This window comes from Pteropus alecto, unplaced genomic scaffold (genome assembly GCF_000325575.1).
Source record: "Pteropus alecto unplaced genomic scaffold, ASM32557v1 scaffold79, whole genome shotgun sequence".
NCBI lineage: Eukaryota > Metazoa > Chordata > Mammalia > Chiroptera > Pteropodidae > Pteropus > Pteropus alecto.
In genome coordinates this window covers 5,593,650-5,608,584 of record NW_006494612.1, presented here as the reverse complement: position 1 = coordinate 5,608,584, position 14,935 = coordinate 5,593,650, and the positions used below count along the sequence as shown (strand labels likewise).

The 14,935-nt window shown below is 42.8% G+C and overlaps 1 protein-coding gene across 1 annotated transcript; it reads right to left on the bottom strand.

The window, feature by feature from the left end:
• Positions 1–7,777: 7,777 nt before the first annotated feature.
• GPR6 (G protein-coupled receptor 6) lies at positions 7,778–9,484 on the bottom strand. The gene has a single exon (XM_006926068.1). It carries the CDS (start codon positions 9,379–9,381, stop codon positions 8,290–8,292), a length of 1,092 nt encoding a protein of 363 aa, XP_006926130.1. The 5' UTR covers positions 9,382–9,484; the 3' UTR covers positions 7,778–8,289.
• Positions 9,485–14,935: the final 5,451 nt, after the last annotated feature.

Genomic DNA, 14,935 nt, shown 5'->3' with positions numbered 1-14,935 from the left:
GGTCTGCCATTGCCGTTGCTGTAGCCTCTGTCCCATTCAGCCATTAGGGTTGGGGCAGCCTTGTGTCTTTGTCCCCTCCTACCTTCTGCTGTTGCAGGCTGATTAATTATTTCTCTTCCTAGTTGTAGTGCTTTTGTTCATCTAGATCCCAGGCAACTTCGTTTGCTATTTTCTCTGCGTTTCCATGTGCTCTGTAGTCGCAAGAAGGATGAACAAAGCCTCTATCATCAACGCCATTTTTAGATCTGAAATGGCACCTTTGAAATTCGAAGGTTACTGAAAACAGATAATATATATAAAATATTTTATGAAACTTGAAAAGTACTTAAGCCTATAAAATCTTGACTATGTAAAATTCAGAATTTATAAAGCCCGCTTGGTAACAACAACGACAACAGTAACAATAGCAGCTAAAGCATATATAATGCTACCATGTGCCAGGTACTATTTGAACTTTATATATTAATTCAATCCTTACAACAACCCTAGAAGGTAGTTACTATTATGATACCCCATTGTACAAATGAGAATTTGCCCAAGGTCTTACAGCTAGTTAAAAAGTCAGAAATACTATAAGATACTGTTCTCTCTTCATCTTCTTTTTCACTCCACCATGACGTAGCAGAAGCGCTGATGCAATGGGTCCATCTAGTAAGTGGCTGACTACATATTCCCTTCCTCTTGGCTAGAGTGGAATGGACAGCACTGCTCCTTGTCTGGAGGCCTGGCCAGTTCCTTCTGGCTATCTTCTGAGGCAACCAGGTTCAGATTAACTGGCCACTGAGTCCCCCTCCCCCTCCCTATCTCCCTCTCTGTCCTTCTCCCTCTCTCATTCTGATTCTTTTCTCTCCAGGCCTGGAAGTTTGAACTTGGTCTGGCTTGTTTCGTAATCATCAGTGGCGATATCTGAGACATGAGTTTGAGTATTGAGGACTTCAATTAGGCAAAGTTAGTCAAACTTTGGACTAAGGCTCTTCAGACATGCTTGGCTTAAGTGAAAAGGACGGTTTATATGACTCAACCCAGCTTCCAAGGATGCTCTGCATTTAGGTTATATGCCAAAGCCACAGCAAACTTCCTCCCTCCTTATCTCCCTTCAACAGCTATTAATTTTGACTGGATATTATCTCTAATTATTTCTCTAAGAGTCTTAAGAAGATTGTAGGTAGAATTCAGATATTTCTGGATCCTCTGACCACCATCGATTAACATTCTTTCCCTCAATTTTTTCCCACACAATCTCAATGACATCCAACAGCACAAACTTGAAATTGTTTGTCTGTTTGTGGAGAAGGGTTTGTGCTAAAACCTCCCCCTCTGTGTGACAAGGGGCAAAGTCCGACTGAGGTTGGAAAATCAGATTCCTTTCTGGAACTGCACTTCCTCTCCCCAACCTCAAGCCTTAGCTGCTTTACACTGCGTTCTGCCAAATGAACAAATAGCCCCATAACATGTTTTATTAAAGCGCCGTAAACCTCTGTCCAGTCTTAAATAATTGAAAATTTTGAGTTTGAATCTTGCACATCTCTTTCTGTAACTGGATGTTCAGTTTGAGATGGCAAAGACAATGTATTTGTTCCTAAAGCCATGAATAGTAGAATCTTCTCAAATTCATCCATTTCTGATTCACCTTCCTTTCTGAGCACTGAGGAATATGACATTTCCCTCACCTCCTTGTAGTTAGATGGGGGTTATGTGACTAGCTTTACCCAATGGGCTGGGAGTGTAATTGTCTTTTATGGGTCAAAGCATTTCATTACTGGTGTGAGACCCTTCAGTGCTCCCTTCTCTTGCTCCAGAGATTATAGAGAAGATGGGTGCCTATGTCGCTGCAGAGAGAACAGTTGCCTTGGGAAGTTGCTCAGGCCATGCACTTAACATCGTTCAAGTGAGAAATCTTTGTCGTGTAAAGCCACTAGGATTTTGGGGTAGGGTGGGGGGTCGTTATTGCACTATAACTTAGCCTATTTTGACTAATAAGCCATGTCATATTGGCACTTTGTATTTTAATTACATGTGGTATTATTTGTAATTAGCTGTTATTTTACTATGATTCTTTCTCTGAACTTTAACTTATTTATTAGGACTTTACTGAGGTATAATTGACAAATAATGAATTGTACATATTTAAAGTGTTCTATTTGATGAGTTTTGACATATGTATACACCCAAGAAGTCAACATCACGATTAAGATAATGAACATATCCATCAACTCAAAAAATTTCCTTGTGCCCCTTTGTGATCCTTGCCTCTCTCTTCCATCCCCACGCTCCCAATTTCAACCATTAATATGCTTTCTGTCACTATACATTTTCAAGAATTTTATAAAAATGGAGTCTTATAATATGTTTTCTTTTTTGCCTGACTTCTTTCACTCAGCATAATTATTTGATGACTCATCCATGTTATTGCATGTATCTATAGTCCATTCCTTTAATTTCTGAGTAGTGTTCTATTATATGGATACACCACAATTGGTTTTGTTCATTTACTTGTTAATGAACATTTGAGTTGCTTCCAGTTTTTAGCTATTACAAGTAAAGCTGCTATAAACATTCACATGCAAGTCTTCATATGGACAAATGCTTTAATTTTTCCTGGGTAAATATTTAGGAGTGGAATGGCTAAATCATATGGTAGGAGTATGTTTACCACCAAACTATTTTCCAAAGTGTTTGTACCACTTTTTATTCCTACCATCAGTATATGAGAATTCTGGTTGCTCTACATCCTTGCAATGCTTGGTATGGTCTGACCTTTAATTTTGATTAAATCCTCACACTATCCCAAGCTCACAGCTTTGTTCCCAATGTCATCAACTTAGGCTCTTGATACTTCTTGCAATAGTCTCTTAACTGGCACTCCTCCTTCAGATAAATTGAGGTTGTCAGATAGGAACTCTGTGAACTTCCTCCCACCACCTATAAACTTAGCTCTATCAGTACCAATCATTCCCACCTTGCCTCCTGTCAGAGCCGGGGAGCTGTTGCTTACTCCTCTCTAAGTCCCTCTCTCCTCTCTGACGCTGTGCCCTGGACCCCATTCCCTTCCCGTGAAGCCTCACTCTGTCAGGCATCTTTTTCTCTCTGCTATCTTCCACTTTTCCAATTATATGGTACTTGTTCCTCAGTCTAATAATATATTTATTTCTTGCCCATCCTTCAAAAACAAAACAAAGACTATCTATCTTGTGACCCCATTTTTCCTCAAGTTACCACCCGATCTGTCTGCTTCCATTTAAAGCTAAATTTATTAGGAAAAAAAATGGAAATTTTCCACTTTATCCTCAATTTACTGCAATCTAACTTTCATTCCGCTCTCCATTGAAGTTGCTCTCACTTAAGTCACCAGTGACCATCATTTTCCCAAATCTAACACTTTCTAAAACCTCTCCTACTTGACCTCTAGGCAGCCTTTACACACATGATCATTTCCTTCTTTAAACTTTTTCCTCTTGTCTTTCCAAAGGTTTCCTCTGGATGCTCCTGCTTTTCTCCCTTTTTCTTTTGCTTTTCTTCACTGTACTCCCATATGTTATTGTGTCCAGACTGTGACTTTGCCCTCTCATTCCCTCCCATGTCTTCACTTCCACGTTAAGGTCAATGACTGTTGAAACTATGTCTCCATTCCAGCCATCCTTGTGAGCTCCAAAGCCACAGGGCCAGCTACCTTCACTTGGATATCCCACAGATACTGATATTTAAAACATATAAAACTTAATTCACCACCCTCTTCCTCAAATCTGCCTCTCTCCCCGATGTTCTTACCTCAGTAAATGTAGAATTCGTTGGCCAATTGAACGCCCTTGATTTCTACACTGTTCCTCAACCCCCACAGTCATTTACTTAGTCAGAAACACTCTATATCTTGGAGAGCTCTTGAGTCCAAACCCCCACAGTCATTTACTTAGTCAGAAACACTCTTATGTCTTGGAGAGCTCTTGAGTCCATCTCCTTCTCCTCACCCCTTCTCCTCTTCTTAGCTGAGGCTCTCATCTCTCACCTGGATTGCTGCAAGTGGCCTCCAAAATAGTCTCTTGGCTTCCAGTCTTTCTCACCTGCAATTCATTCCCAGCACTGCTTTTTGTGATCTGGCTCCTGCCTACCCCTCCAGACATCTCCTGTTACTTCCTCTGTAGGCTTTAAATCTTGTATACTCCATTTCTTTGAATGTGCCATGTTTTTGTGCTTCACTCTGTCCCCTTAGTCTGGAAATACCTCCTTCAATGGCTTTTGTCTTACAAATTTCTTTTGTTCTCCTAAACTCAGCTCAGAATTGCTTCCCTAGTGGAGTCTGCAATAGGATCTCCCTGACCATCCTGTATGACCCTTAATACCTCTCTGTATACCTTTGTAATTACACTTTTCATTAGTACTGCTCTGAGAGCTGCAATTGTTATCTTATATGGCAAAAAAGATTTTGCAGGTGTGATTAAGTTAAGGATCTTGAAATGGGGAAGTTGTGCTGTGTTATCAGGGCAGGTATCAAATGCAACCACAAATGTCTTTATAAGAGAGGCAGAGGGAGATTCAACTGCAGAAGAAGACAATATAACCACTTAAGCAAGATAATACAATGCTGGTTTTTAAGATGGAGGAAGGGTTCACTGGCCAAGGAATACAATTCTAAAATCCGGAAAAAGCGAGCAAACAAATTCTCTCACTAGAGCTTCCAGAGGGAGTATAGCCCTACTGACATCTTGATTTCAGCCCAGTGAAATTAATTTCACACTTCTTATCTTTATAACTGTAAGAGAATAAATGTGTATTGTTTTAAGCTAACAAATTTGTGGTCATTTGTTACAGTAGCCATAGGAAACTAATACCCTGGGCCGAGCAGGGCCCTGCCTTGGGCCTCCTCCAGCTGTGATCTTTCTCTTGGGGTGAAGTGTCCAATTCCTTACTTCTAGACCATGTTCCAGGTACCCAGGATCCTGGAATTCTTCACTCAAGAAATTTTTACTCAAGGCCTGTTTCTGGGGCCTAAATACTTACTCTTTATGTCTCCTTATGAGACAGACTGCACTGATGGTAGGCTCATGCCTAGATCTTAAGTGTAGTCAGGGGAGCAACTATTGTAGACAATAGACTGAAGGGCACAAAAACTTAAGCCAGAAGACCAAGGAGAAGGCTACCACAGTAATTCAGGCAAGAGATGATAATGGTGAAGATGATGAGACGTGGATAGGCTCTGGGTATATTTTGAAAGTAAAGGCAATGGGCTTTGCTGACAATTTGGATGAGAGGTATGAAAGAAAGAGAAAGGTAAGTGTGATTTCAAGGTTTCTGTCCTGACACCGTGCCCCCCCTCCCCCTGCCCCACCAAAAATAGCATTGCCATTAACTTAGATGGTAAAGAAAGGAGAAAGAATAGGTTTTGGGGTAAAGATAAGTGGCCCAATTTTAAATGCGTTATATTTAGGATGCCTGTGAGACAGCAAAATGGGTAAGCAGTTGGGCATTTGAGTGAATCTTGCCTTTCTCAAATATTGTATGCTTCCAGCAACTAAGACAGAGTTTTGAAATAGGAGATTTATATTTGATGAGCCAGATGAATATGTGACATTCCTCCGTGAAAATGTTTCAAGATCTACCCACAGTTTTATATCCTCATATCATCAGGTTGGTTCATATCAAACCTATTGACATTATACAACCTGGCCAACTGCATAAGCCAGAAATATTAACAAACTGATTGTTTAGTATCTTCTTGTTCTTGGCTCGATCAAGCATTTTGATTATAACTAGGGCTGATATTGAATATTAATACCAAGCAGATTGAAGTCAAATCCATGGTCTCTGTCTTATTATCCTAGTGTTGAACTTTCTTAATTTACTGATTGTAAGAATTTTTTCTCTGTAATTAAAAAATGTATAGTAACACTAACTTCTTTGTTCCATCTCTGAAACATATAATGTTTTCCATTCCTCCACCCCCGTGTTTGGAAAAGTTTGCAGCCAGAGCTTTTGTTATTTCAGTCTGCTTGAGTGTATACCAGATGTTAATAGAGACTGAAACAGTGTCTGATGATGCCGAATAGCCTATGAAAGTTATTTAGAAAATGTTAATTTGATGAATGAGCAATAATGCTGATCTTCCTGGCTCTAAATTTACAGACACTATAAACCTATATGTCTATAAAACTTAGTGTGTTGTATAATATTAAATATGTCACAACTCTGTTGAGAGATGTTGGACACTAGATCGCTCATGCAATTTCTCTTGTACCTTCTGTAGTCAAGCTTCTCACCCACCACTGTCCTGAAGTTTCTCTTGTCAAGCTCACCAATCAATGATATGCACATTAAAAAATATATATAGTCATTGTTTTTAATCCTCATTTAACTTATTCTCTCAGCAGAATTTGACCCAGTTGATTACTACCTCCTTAAACACTTATTTTTCTTTATTTTGGATCATTGTGCTCTTTCGGTGTGATGGTTAATTTTATGTGTCAATTTGACTGGACCACAGGGTTCCCAGACATTTAGTAAAAATCTTATTCTGGGAGTGTCTGCGTGGGTGCTTCTATATGGGATTATCATTTGACTCAGTAGATTGAGTAAAGCAGATTGCCCTGCCTAATGTAGGTTGGCCTCATCCAATGTATTAAAGACCAGAAAAGAACAACAGAGCTGAATAAGAGGGGACTCCTGCTACCTGAATGGCTTGAGACAACACATTGGTCTTTTCTTGCCTTTGGTCTTGAAACATCAGCTCTTCTTGGGTCTTGAGCCCATCAGCCCTCCTGATTCTCAGATCTTTGAACTCAGACTGGAGCCACACCATCAGCTCTACTGGGTCTCCAACTTGATGACTACAGATTTTGAGACTTCTCAGTCTTCATAATTGTATAAGCCAATCCTTTATAATAAATTTCTTTATATATATTTGTTTATTTGCTTGTAGGCCATCTTCCCCACTAGAATGTAACACTATGAGCACAGAATATTCCCAACCTTGGAATTGTGTCTAGCAGATACTAGGCACTCAATATTTGTGGACTGTGTGAAAAAATTTGCTTATGTATATTTTTCTAAGGTCTAAGACCACTAACTATGTATGCCTGTATGTATACTTCACGTGTGCTTAAAGCATAGCCACACATGTTATCTTATTTATTCCTATCCTATAAGAAAGAAAAGAGGGGAAATATTTAACTGTGACCCACACCCATTGGTGGAATGGGATGTTTAGCTCTTGAAGACTTAATGTCCTATGTTTTAAAGATAAGAATGCCTCAAGAGGGGCTGCTGGGCCTATCTTCATTTGCCTCATGAACACTTTATATCTTGGAATCCTGTCTTGGAAAAAAGTATTTTATAAGACCGTGCATTTTGCTACAGTATACTCAGTCAATATAAATTTCAACATTTAAAAATTCAACATTTAAAATTCTTTCCAGACTGGAAAAATTACAACTAAAAGTTGTGGTTTCAGGATTCACAAGTGCACATGTGGTAAGATGAAGGAATGGTTTCAGACATCCTCTGGAACTTGTCTTCTGAACCCAGTAACTAAGGAAGTAGATTAATTTGCACTGATAACACCACTAGTCTTTTAGTGCCTTGTGAATACTGTGACTTGAATATATTAATCCCTTCTTGCCCCCCTCCATTATCTAGATTAGATATTTCAGTGACAATTTAAGAACAATATGCAAATACATATTTACATTAAGATTTTCACAGGAGGTAAATGATATATAATATACTTTTAAATGCACTAATACTTTAGTTCTTCAAAGTAGTTCTATAGTCAGTCATAAGCCAAAAATTACATTTTTAAAATGTGTTTATTTGTGTACAAAATACGTTGTAATTTACTGATGCATATGCAGCAAAATATTCTATCACATTCAACAAAAATACACCTTTTGCTACCTTTCCCCTGCCCTTGAAAATGGCAACACTGTTTTGGCAGTTCAGCAGCTAAAAATGAAATGCTATAATTAAGCAGTTTTGGAATGTGTTCACTTGACAAATGTGATGTACAATTTGAATATACAACCACATCTTTGTTAGTTTTTTTCACAGAACAGGAAATTCCACATCCTGAACACCTCCAGAAGATACAAATAACTTGTATATATATGTACACATGTATACACTGTATATGTAAAGTGCCACCAAACCTCTTTGTCCTTGAGTTTATTATGTGTGTGTGTTTATTCTCTTTCTTTCCAAAGTCAGATTCACACTATTGGGATCTCAGTTCATCAGCAGGCACCTACAAGCTCACCAAAGGCTGGCTTTTTGGGGGTGTGATGTTGAGAGGACAGGGAGCCTTCAGACCTCACTGGGGGACCTGGAGCGGAAGGGCACTTTGGACTGGAAACAGCCACAGAATAGGAGCCATAGGGCGCGCTGGATCTCCTGGTTGCGGAAGGCGTAGATAATAGGATTGATCATAGAGTTGTAGGTGGCGGGCAGCAAGGTGGCGTAGGTGTAAACAGCCGGGTCCTCGCGACTACCCACTACACAGTATATGGCGAAGGGCAGCCAGCTGACACCGAAAGTACCTAGAACCACCGCCAGCGTACCCACGCCCTTTCTGGTGGCAGCGAGGTGGGGTGGCGCCAGGCAGTGCTGCTGCAGCGCAATCTGGTGAGCGTGGCGCCAGACCACCTGGCAGATACGCACGTACAGGTGCAGCATAATGCCGAAGACCGCAAAGAAGGCAGCGGAGAGCAGAGCCACATGGCTGCGTGTCAGCGGGCGCACAACGCTACAGGAGGCGTGCTCTGCCAGGCAGTTCCAGCCGAGCACCGGCAACAACCCGAGGCCTAGGGAGACCGTCCAGGTGACAGCAAGCAGAAGGTGCACGCCCAACAGGGTCCGGCGCGAGTAGTAGGTGAGCGCGTTGTAAAGGGACAGGTAGCGGTCCACTGTGATGGCCAGGAGGCTGCTGACCGAGGCAGCAAAAGAGGATACGAGGAAGCCCACGGTGAGCAGGCTCACAGTCTCTGAGGGCACCACGTACTGAAACACGAAGTGCAGGATGAGGCCGCAGCCTGCCAGCAGGTCGGCAGTGGCCAAGCTGCCCACAAGCACGAACATGGGCGTGCGCAGCGCTGGGGTGGACGCGATCAGCGCCACTACCAGTGCATTTTCTCCTGCTATCACTGTCCCCGACACGCACAGCAGCACGTCCCATGGATTCACCGCCGACAGTAGCAGCCCCGGCGACCCCGCGGGGATCTGAGAAGACAGCTCCAGTGACCCGTTAGCCGCGCCGCCGCCTCCCAGCACCGCCGCCGCTGCAGGTGGCCCCCATTCACCTGCGTCCTGCGCCCCTGCCGCTGTGGCCACTGCCGCCGCTCTCTCTGCCGCCACTGCCACCACCTGGGACTCGTTGAGCGAGGAAGCGCTCGCGTTCATCGCGGCGGGACGCTGCACCCTGTGTAGAGAGGAAGAGGAAACGTCAGGTGTGCGGTTCAAGCTGCCAGGGAACTTCCCCGGGCGCAGGTGCGCACCACTCGTATTACCCATCTCACCCCAGACCCCAAAGTAGAGCAAGAAAGCAGTGGTTAAGTGAAAGCCCCAAATAAATACCTGTTGAATGAGTGAGTGAAATGTACACGGGTATCTGAATTTTTGCACACACGGATAACATGCATTCACACGCACACAGATCAGTCTAATAAGTGTGCCTGCATTTGCACACGCATCCGTATTCATTGAACTAGGGGTGTCAGTTCCGCCGGGGCTCTGGCGGGTGGGGTCAGCGCGCGCTCTTAAACCGGGCAGTGAAGTCCCTGTCCGCGGTGCTGAAAGCGAAGTTTCTGCAATCGCGGAGCCCAGCCGGCCCTGAATGCCACAGAGACCCCTTGAAAGGGGACCTGGGGAAAGAGAAGTGGGAGGTTGTGTAGGGGAAAGATGTGGGGTCAAGGTTGGCTCCATTTCTCCGGCTTCTGGAAGGATTCATCCCCTGGCCATCCTTCACCTCTTCCCCTCTCCACACCCTCAAAATTCCTCTCGGGAGCCCAGCCGCTCACCTGGGAGTCAGGGCTTCAGAAAGTCTCTGATCATGAGCGCTGTGGCGGGGCCCCAGGCTGCGTCCCCGTCGCGGACAGAGCAGGTGCCTGCGAAGTGGCAGAGGCCGGTGCGGAAAGGAGAGCGGGGAGCCTGTGGTTGTGCGGGCGCGGCGGAGAATGAGAGACACAGTCAGTGGCAGAAAAGGCGGTTACGAGCAGCGCGCCCGCTGGAGATTGACAGGGAAGGCGAAGTGACGTCAGGCTCCTGGCTTCGCATTTGCTTTTTCCTCCCTCCCATCACTACCACCCTATTCCTGGTCTCCCCGCCCCCAAACTCGGAGAAAGAAGGAGGGTTCAAGGAGGGAGGAGAAGCGGGAGCGGCTGCTTCCAGTCCACAACCTCCAGGAATGGGATGGGAGAAAGAGAAGAAGGGGAAAGAGAAGGAGAGGGAGAAAGCGGTAAAGAAGACTCTGAGGCCAGGAGAAGAGAGTGAGCTGAGAGGGAAGGAGTGAGGGATGAGTCGCCCTGGCCAGGCAGCAAAGCCCAGGGTCAAAGGTGACTGAGGGGATCAGGTTGAATAAGAAGACCTGGAGAAGGGGAGAGGTTGGGATAGGGAGGTCTGAAGGCAGTTGTTACCTTTAGAAAAAATAGTACTGCTTTGGGAACAAGAATGACTTCTGGAGTGAAGGAATGAGCTTTGTTAAAAAATGATGTTTGTGGAACAGTATGGTGAGTAGAATCAGAGGACATATGCAGAGTTGTGGGGAACAGAGAGAAGATGGGACGTTTGAGGAAAACAATCTCTTCTTCTGAAGGTTGCCGGTGCAATTAATTCCTCTCTCTCTCTCCCCCTTCCTTCCCGTCTCCCCCACTATCTCTCTTGAATTCTACACAGCAGGTTTCACCATGATCTTCTCACCCCAGCCCAATGTTTCCCAATTCCAGTAGCTGATAGTGCCCTTGGAATTTTCTCTTTAATTAAAGACCAGGTCTGTGTCTTGTTAGAAAATAAGAAAACAGCAAAATGTGATTTACTTTCCTGGCAGCAGACTTTGCCCTGTTAATTAGTACCCTATAAAACAAATTACAGGGCGAAAATAGTGATAACTCAGCTGCACCAGACTTCAGTAGGCAGGAGTTTTATTTTCAGCCCACATAAATCATCCTTTTTGGTTTAAAGGTGTTTTGTCAGTAAAATACAAGTATTAGACTTCTTCTTTTTTTAAATCAGCCAGAATCTCCAACAGATGTACTTGGGCAAAAACTAAAATAGTTGACTCCATCTAAGACTCTAAAATAAATGACTGCACATCAGCACGATGACATTATACTGAGGCCAAAGCTATGCTTTTCAGGGGCCACATGCTCTGGGCAAAGTGAAAAAAGACATTTGTTATTGGTGTTTCCTCCACTTCTCTCTGAATCCCCTCTCCTCTCACTTGGCTTCACTTTGCCTTCAGTCACAGGAATCCAAAAAGGGAAAAAATAGGTTGTCTACGGGGTGGAATGGGAGATGTATTTTTACCCTGGCCAGCTCCCTCTAAACATAGCCCCCAAGTCCAGACTTTTCCTGTCCTCATGCCTCAATGCAGCTGCACTTAACTCGAAGAAAGAAGGAAAATCGTAGAACCATTTGCTGCAATAGCCAGTGTTAGACCATAAAATGAAATTACACACAATATCTCCATTTGGAGAGTTTGTAAAATTCTCACACCACCGTTTTCACGAACCCAAAAATTGGCCGAAGTCCCAAGTTTCTGAAAAAAGCCACTTAGGTTTCAGTAAAAGATTGTCATTTAAAAGCCAAGAATGTTATTTCAGAGCTGTCAAGTGAACTGTCAAACCACTGTAATAACATGTTAATTGAAAATTTTCCAAATGATCAAATAAAGGCCCAAAGGGAGGAGAATCCTCTTTAATGTCTAAATGTGTCACATTTTTACATGCCACGATGCAGCAGAAAGTGTGAAATTAAAACTGAACAGGGATCCTGTGTTTTGGATGTCCTTAGCTTTCACCATTGCCAAGAATGGATTTTTCAGTGGTTTCAGGAAGAGGATGACACATGTAGAATCATGTTCATAAATGCTGGTTGAGGGTTATTAGACTGTAGTTACCTCTTGCAGAATCTAGACTGGATCCTGAGAAAAGATAGGGAACCTACTTTTAAGCTCCTCCTTATCTCCCCCATGCCCACCCCTCCTTGGGAGGCAGAAGGCGAGAAAGAAGAAAGGTGTGTGGTTCATTGGTTATGGATGGGTATTAGATGAACTTCCTTGCTTGCTCTGCCCACAGCTCCTCACAATTACCTGCCCATCCAGTGGTCTCCTAGAATGTTCTCCTACTTTTGTTTAACCTGTAAACCATATGGCATTTTCTACCCCAAGCCTAGTGTTTGGGAAGAGACTGACACCTGATGCAAGGCTAGACAAGACCAGCCATCCTTTGCTGGTGACCAAATTCTCCTTCTTGAAAATTTGAACTAAGAGACATTGTGACAATGTTGTGTCAGTGCTGGGCTCTGGACCTGAGAGATCATGATAAATTAGCACTGGAACATTCACTTTGAGCCTTGTGTGGAATGTCATCAGAGGAAGTCAGTTGCAATGAAAGACTGAAGGAGATATGCAGAGAGGAACAGAGACGGAGATCAAATGACTGAGAGATAGAGGGAACGACCTCAGTACCTGAGTGTCTGATTCCTGGCTCTGGAAGTCCAGATCTCTGGATGCCTCGAAATTGCTATTTATGTCTCTACCACAAACCTTCCTGATCTTGAACCACCTTGACTGCATTTCTATTTTTTTAATATTTGATACTTGACTGAAACACACAAGTAAATGTATTATTCATGCACCAGCTTGTCTGGTCATGGTTATATTTTGGGGTGTGCAAAATTTGGTTTCTGACTTCTAGTCACAGGTTAAATTCATGGTTTCCAACTCTGTAACACACTCGACATATCCTCTGGTACCTTTATATTCCAGCACCATCCAAGCAAAAACACAAGGAAACTTTCCTTGTCAGAGGTTATGCCTAGGAGCCACAACCTCTCAACCACTACTCTTCCTCTGGGTTCTTTGTGTATTTCTTGCCCATCTCAGCCAAAGTCAGTGGTTCTCAGTCCTGGCTGCACACTAGAATTACTTAGAAAGCTTTTAAAAAGTACCCACTCCTGGATAACTCATCCAGAGATTCTAATTCATTTAGTCTGGAGTAAGGACCAGGCATTGAATTTTCTAAAGACTCTAACAAAAAGTCGGGATTGAGAACACTCATCTAAGCAATCATAAAATCTCCCTGTTAGTTTAACATGCAGTGAAACTTCTGAAATAGTGGATTGGAGTTTGGAACAGTTGCAGTAAAGGAATTTTAGTAACAATCCAGCTTCAAGTTGCTTAGTATAATTTCAGATTTAAGGCGCTAACTAGACTCCTCTGCAGACCTTTTATTTTTCACTCTTGCTCACAATCTCCTATATGGCACAAGACAAAGGCTGACATTTGGTCCTCTTTTGGCCCTGATTAACTCAATGGCTCTATCAGAAGCTTTAAACTCCAGTTGCCCTCTACCTTCTCTTTTGCTATAAATCTCAGGATGCCTCAGCATCTGCTCCCTTTCTCAGTTCACAGCCACTTCCCAGGTGTGCCCTCTCCTGGCCCAGCTCTTTGCAAATCAATTCTGTTTTACAAAGTAAGAGTTGCAGTCAGCCAAGCTGTCTAGACCTTATACAACTAGGTTGGAAAGACTCATGCTAGCAATTCTGGCCTTTCTCTGAGAATCTACAGATCTCACACACACACGCACGCACTCACTTCCTTTACTTGGTTCTTTTAAAAATTTTTATTAAATTTATTAGAGATGACATTACTTTATAAAATTATATAGATTTCATGTGTGCAATTCTGTAATGCATCATCTGTAGATTGCATTGTGTGTTCACCACTCAAAGTCAAATCTCCATCCATCACCATGTATTTGACCTCCTTTAGTCTTGTCTACCTCCCCTCTCTTTCCCTCTGTTGCTTTAGTTTTGTATCTCACATATGAGTGAAATCATATGGTTCTTGACTTTTTCCATCTAACTTATTTCACTTAGCATGATATTCTCAAGATCTATCCATGTTGTCACAAATGGCAGTATTTCATCTTTTCTTATGGCTGAGTAATAGTCCATTGTGTGTGTGTGTGTGTGTGTGTGTGTGTGGTGTGTGTGTGTGGTGTGTGTGTGTATCTCACATCTTTGGTATCCAATCATCTACTGAAGGGCACTTTGGTTGTTTCCGTGTCTTAGCCACTGTGAATAATGCTGCAATGAAGATAGGAGTACATATATGTTTATGTATAAATGTTTTCACATTTTTTGGGTAGATACCCAGAGGACGGATTGCTGGATAATATGGTAACTCTTAATTTTTTGAGGAGTCTCTATGGAAAACAGTGTGGTGTTTTCTCTATTTGATTCTTAGAGATAAGCAGTTCAGTTTTCTACTGGGAAGTATAAGTCTACTTGGCAGTATACGCAGATACTTGTGGTAACAGCACAGGAAGAGAACAGGTGCTTAGAGAGATGTATGAAGCTGTTATTAAGATTGCTGCTGAAAGAGGTAAGACTCACAAAAGGCCATTGAATTTTCTACACTGTTTGTCCAGATCCTGGGTGCTGGTTGGAGTGTAATCATTTGGGGACACCTGCTGAGACAGATGAATTATATTAAAAATCTATCCTTTTTTCTTGCTTCTGTCTTTTCCCAGAGTCCCCTCTCACCCTCAGGAATCAGTGGTGCATCACAATGTCCAAGGCACCTACTTCCTCAGCTTGTCCAAACACACCAGGGTTATTCCTGCTTCATGTCAGGTGAGCAGTCTTCACTCCAAAGGGCTGTTATCTGGGAAGGTCAGTACCACCTGATGTTTCCACAAAATTCAGAAAAGCAGCAGGCCACCATTATTATGAG

What these genes read in the sequence shown, in the direction of transcription:
- GPR6 (XM_006926068.1), bottom strand. Translation starts at nt 9,381, where the DNA reads ATGAACGCGAGCGCTTCCTCGCTCAACGAGTCCCAGGTGGTGGCAGTG.